Here is a 5990-nt window from a genome sequence, read left to right as displayed (position 1 = left end):
ATAGATAGATAGATAGATAGATAGATAGATAGATAGATAGATAGATATAGATATATAGTATATGTATATAGACACATATCTATACTCACATATACACACATATGATTATTTAAATATATGTGATTACATAAATGGTATTATCAAATCGGTTCAAAGAATGTAACGTTTGGAATATGATTTTCAAGCCCTTCACAATACATTAAAATAAAATAAATTCCTTACCATAGTGAAAATAAATTCATGGTAATATTTATAATTTAATATTTTACATGATCCTAACACAATATATGAATTGTTTTTTTAAGCCACAATATCGGAGGAGAAGAGGAAATGAAAATTCAACTAATGGGATTCAAAATATATATAGGCTTTATATATCCCCCCATTCAAGTTTTCCCTTAGAAAAGGAAAGCTTCCAAATCTAATCTCCACTCTTGGAGAAAAAGGTCTCCTTGGGTGGACTCGGTACCTGATAGAAGGTGATTGAATGAGCAATTCTCAGTGATATTGTAGTATCGCGGTGCAGAATGCGGAATGTTGCCGCATAGATAGATACAAATACTGACCAGAAGTGGAGCCTACCCAGAACTGCAAATATTTGAGCTACCCGCCTTTCCTTTTCTCAAAACTTCCTATTTATTCCCTAAAATGTGCTCCTTTCTATATCTGGAAAGAAAATGCTACCCCAAAGTCCACTTTCTTTCTCTTTTTGTCTGCCATATCTCCTTGGAGGTTGATCTCCTTTCTCCAAAGAATAGTACAATAGAAGAGACAACCTTTGCTTTTTTAAAGAAAAGAACACGAAAACAATCTCTTGGGAGGCAGCTGGAGTTACCTGCTATGACAGGAATCATTGGCCAGGTTACTATAGTGAGGGTTGGTTTTAAAATCGTTTCTATCCATCCAGTGCACTCAAAAGGATTATTCTTTTCATAATGCACACCCTTTCAGCATCCTCATACCAGAGACTGATGTCTGTGAGAGGATGAATAAATAATTTAAAAATACATAATTGTTTCAGTCTCAAAACCAGAAATTGGCCAGCTATCAATTATTGATATATATATTTAGTGTTTTGTTTTTTTTTTAATCCAGAAGGAAGATCTCCCGGGGGATTACTAATCGAATGGACTTAATGCTTTTTACATTGAAGGTATCTAACTCAAGCTTTTCCCAAGCAAACGATTAGAGCACAGGGAAAGCCCATTGATAGGGTGTGGAGTCTTTCCTCTTTATAAAGGAGATGCATTCTGGAGTGGAAATCGGAGAAGTATCTGCCACTAATCATCCCGTACAGATGGTAAAAGACACACACACACACACACACACACACCAGACAGATTGCTTCCATACCACATTCTTTTGCCAACCTTGGGTAAGCCCCAATGTTTAACCAAACAAACGTTACCGATCAAATTACAAGCCCTCGAAACGGTTTCAGTTAACTGAATCCTATCTGACAGTTTCTCCAGGAAGAAGCCCCAGTGAAAGCGGGAGTCGTTTTCTCTTACCTGTAGATTTGGCCGAGAGATTTTCCAGCCAAATTCTTCAGTCCCTCTTTGCCAGGGGTCAAAATCCTTTGTTTTATCGACTCCATCCCTGCAGCAGTGGTTCCTGGTGTGTACTAGGCTTGAGCTATGAAAGGCGATGGTTGCGCATATTGGCTTAATCGCTAAGGTGGTTTTTTTTTTTTTCTCCCCCTCTCCCTCTCTGTCTTTCCTTCCCCGCGAAATGGCTATTGGTGCGCCTCTGGGAAGAAGAATGTGAGTGAAAGGGAGGGAGAGAAAGGAAATACAACGAAATACAGCAACATGCAACCCACGGCTTTCCTAATAGGAGAGTTGCTAGACACAATTAGAAAGTCTTATTTGAAGGGGAGGATCCGGTGGCAGAGGAAGTATGCAGTGCCATGATATTTGGGCGGGTACGAAGAGGTCCTTCTTGAGGGAAGTTAGTCCACTTGGAAACTGTTTATAATCCTAGTTGTGAAGCTCTTTTCAAAAACGGCAGGATTTTAAAATAGAGGAAATGAGAAAGCTCTTCTATAAGTGCAAAGCGAAGGTGATTGCAATATTAGTCCTCTTCCGTAGCAATCAGAGTAGCTTCAGAAAGAAGATGATGTTAGCTCTCAGGTGGACAGTACCAACCCTACCGTATCATCTTCACAAATGAGCTTCTGCTCCCTTCACGGGGAGCAATTCACATATGCGGTAGCGTATTGTGGGGATGGAGAAAGAACTTGACCCTCCTTAGAACGGGAATCAATGAAAAGCAAAAACGTGATTTAGTGAAACAAACAGGTCTAATTTTGGAGGGACCACTGGAGTTCAGCACTGGGGACAGCTCCCTCCCGTCTGGAGTTGCCACGGGATTTCAGGACCACGGACAGGACACGTAGGGATGAGGAAAAGGTTGTTTGAGTCTGCTGCTTTGCCAACTTTCTAGGGGAGGTGGAAGGACAGTCCTTCCAAAAGACCATCCTGGGGCTCTTCAGGAATGGATGCTATGGAAACCAACTAGAAAGATGTCATCATCTCATTGGTTTGCAGAGAGAATGGTGCAGTTGACTTGACGAGGAAGGAAGAGTTTATTAAAAATTGACAAGTTACTTCTCGTCTCCCACGTCTCGCCCAGCACGCTGACGCCAGCCCATCCTGACCCTGTTGCAGTGAGGGAAGATTACAACATATTGCTCTTGGGTTTGCGGCATGCTGGGAGGCAGGGGTCTGGCTTGGTTTTACCGTGTAATATGTGTAAGCCCAGTAATTATTTTGTGAATAGATTTAGTTGCAACCTCTGCAAGAAAATAGGATAAAATTGGAAATATAGCCAAATTCTACTTATAACTGTTATTAACGAGTTTATTTTCCTTAGATACATAGGACTTTTACATGTGGGATTCTAAACCGTACTAATTCAAAGTGTTTTCCTAAGATAAGATGATAAGATGCTGGACTGATTTGTGACTTTGTGCCTTATTCCCATACACAAGCTGTTACTTTCTCCAGAAATAAAACACTAGTGATATTTTTAATAAGGCAAAACCTGGAAGACTAGAACAGATTCTGTTGATACATATTTGAATTACACTTTTCTCTTAAAGTTGTTCTGCCCTCTTAGAACTGAGCTGTGTGTAAGCTAATTCAGCTAAGGCTTTCAGTTACATTTGGAAGAAAATAAAACCATACACAGACCCATTTTATTTAAAATATGCTATGAAAACAGAAATCTGTAGGTCAAGAAGTAAAATACTGGTGCATTTCACTGGATACAAAAAATCCTTATACTGTATTATTTTGGGGAAACACCTCGAAAAACAATTGGCCTTGGACCACATTCTGAAGGTCAATAAATGAGTACTTCTTTTAGGCCAGCAGGGGGAGTGAATCCTCAAATTAGCAGTCTTTAGAAGTTGGTATCCCCTTCTCAGAAGGGTAGATCTCAATAACTAATCATTCAGAGAAACAGCCTGAATGATATGAATGGCCACAATTATGAATGAGAGAAAAGATGAGAATTTCAAGAAAAAAATGTAACAAAAGATGTTCCTTAATGGATAATGTTAAGGCAAAGAATATTAGTATGTTATCCCCTAACCCCATCACTGGAAAGAAGATGTATGTGTGTGTATACATATATATACACGTATATATGCATTTGTACAAACATGCACTCACATATATACCCATACATGTGTACATACATGTTGTATATATGCATATAAATAGATGAATATTATTCAAAAGACACTATATTGGATATTCTATGAAATGACCATAACTACAAGGCCAATTTTTTGGTCTAAGCTCTTTGAGCTTTCCCTCATCTGAGCCAGAAAAATCTAGATCCCAGAGTTTCAAGTCCTGAGAATGATTCCCTTCAATTCACAAACCTAAACTTACCTTCAAAGTAAAAAGATGCTTCACTGAAACTGTCATTACTTCTCCTCTACCCTAAGCCAGAAAGACTAGAGCCTCAAGACCAGTATTATATTCTTTTAATCATAGAATTGAAGCACATCTGGAGAAGATGCTTTATGGAGGCACACACCGAAACACTTAATATTCTATTACTATTAGGTCAGGTTAACTGTACATTTCCTCCATCAATTAATTTATGCCAAGGTAGAAGTCTAAATCAATGTATCTCCTATTATACAGCTCCCCAATTCTGGTCATTCAGTCTCATTTTCTTAGGTGCAAACTTGAAGTTCCTTATACCTTTTCCTGATACCCCATCTTTGTTCTAATCACTTGTATCTCTCCATAGTTCTTTGCAAAGTATGTATGCAAAGATAATATTTTGGCACCTTCCACTGTGTTCTTTGGAAACCTGGCTGTGTTGCTTATAAACATTCATTTAATCCCCTAATTTTCAATCAATATTCTACCTCCTTGTTTTAAGTAAATTTGTACCTCTGCTGAGTATACCATAGCCCTTGCAGTCCTCTTCATGGGGGATCATTCACCCTTGCTCCTACATTCAGAGGACCTGGAGATGGTGAGCACACTTCTTTTTTTAATGGTATTTTTCCAACCACATGCAAAGATAGCTTTCAACATGCACCCTTTGCAAGATTGAGTTCTAAATCTTTTTCCCTCTATCCCTCCTTCCTTTCCCCCTCCCCAAGATAGAAAGCAATTTGATATAGGTTATACATGTGCAATCATGTTAAACACATTTCCACATGAAACATGCTGTGAAAGAAAAATCAGAACTAAAGGGGAAAACCACATGAAAGAAAAAAAGGGAAAACATTATGCTTCAATCTGCATTTTGAGTTTCTATAATTCTTTCTCTAGATGGGATAACATTTTCCATCATGAGTCTTTTGAAATTGTCTTGGATCATTGTGTTGCTAAGAATTGTTAAGAAGAACTAAGTCTATCATAGTTGATCATTGCACAATGTTGCTGATACTGTGTAATGTTCTTCTGATTCTGCTTACTTCACTCAGCATCAATTCATGTAAGCCTTTCCAGGTTTTTCTGAAATCTGCCTGCTTATCATTTTTTTTAATTGAACAACAGTATTCTATTACATTCACATAACACAACTTGTTCAGTCATTTCCCAATTGATGGACTTTGCCTCAATTTCCAATTCTTTGCCACCACAAAAAGAGATGCTATAAATAGTTTTGTACATGTAGGTCCTTTTCCCTTTTTATTATCACTTTGGGATATAAACCTATAATTTGATACCCCTTTGCACATAGTTCCAAATTGCTCTCCAAAATAGTTGGATCAGTTCACAATTCCACCAACAATGCATTAGTGACATGATTTTCCCACATCTTCTCAAATCATTTATCATTTTCCTCTTTTGTCATATTAGCCAATCTAATAGGTGTGAGGTGGTATGTCAGAACTGTTTCAATTTTTTTTCTCCAATCAACAGTTTCAGAGCATTTTTTTATATGACTAGAGATAGCTTTAATTTCTTCCTCTGAAAACTCTCTGTTCATATCCTTTGATCACTTATCAATTGGGGAAGAGTAAGAATACTTCTTGCAAATCTGGTCTCAGACACTTAACACAAAAAACAAGCCATGTGACCTTGGGCAAGTCACTTAACCCCAACTACCCTGCCTTCCCTCCAAAAAAAAAATGATACTTCTTGCTCTCCATTATGACTTTCAGATTATTACTCAGTCATAATCTTCGGATGTTTCTTGTTTTGAAATGCATGTAATCTATTTACACCACCCACTCCCATCTTTCTTGCTCTCATATACTTACACACTTTTTTTCAGGGGTTTTAGTAACCAGCTCATGATTTTAATTCTAAAACTATTCATTATACTCTTGATGAATATAGAAGATTTCAATATTCATTTTGCAGTATTTACAATATTTCTAACAACCAGGTCACACAATTTCTCAATTTTCTCAATTCCAATAATCTCTCCTTTGCCACTTCACTCCACTCCACATCAGTTTCTCACCAATACAAACACGTCTTAGGCCTTGAAATTTCTCAGAATTGAAT

At 37.7% G+C, this 5990-nt stretch overlaps 1 protein-coding gene across 1 annotated transcript in view; it reads right to left on the bottom strand.

Annotated features, from left to right (window-relative positions):
* Positions 1 to 1997, bottom strand: part of SLC17A6 (solute carrier family 17 member 6) — a 67489-nt gene extending 65492 nt beyond the window's left edge. The window contains exon 1 of the mRNA XM_069091301.1: positions 1512 to 1997. Within this exon, the coding sequence (XP_068947402.1) occupies positions 1512 to 1597 (86 nt within the window). The 5' untranslated portion in view covers positions 1598 to 1997. The remainder of the gene's footprint in view (positions 1 to 1511) is intronic.
* Between the last annotated feature and the right edge of the window lie 3993 nt (positions 1998 to 5990).

The sequence above is a fragment of the Petaurus breviceps genome, unplaced genomic scaffold (assembly GCF_028583685.1).
Source record: "Petaurus breviceps papuanus isolate PSGF00001 unplaced genomic scaffold, PetGlider_PUasm1.0 188, whole genome shotgun sequence".
Lineage (NCBI taxonomy): Eukaryota > Metazoa > Chordata > Mammalia > Diprotodontia > Petauridae > Petaurus > Petaurus breviceps.
The sequence above is the reverse complement of the archived record's forward strand: the minus strand, read 5'-3'. Positions and strand labels throughout refer to the sequence as shown.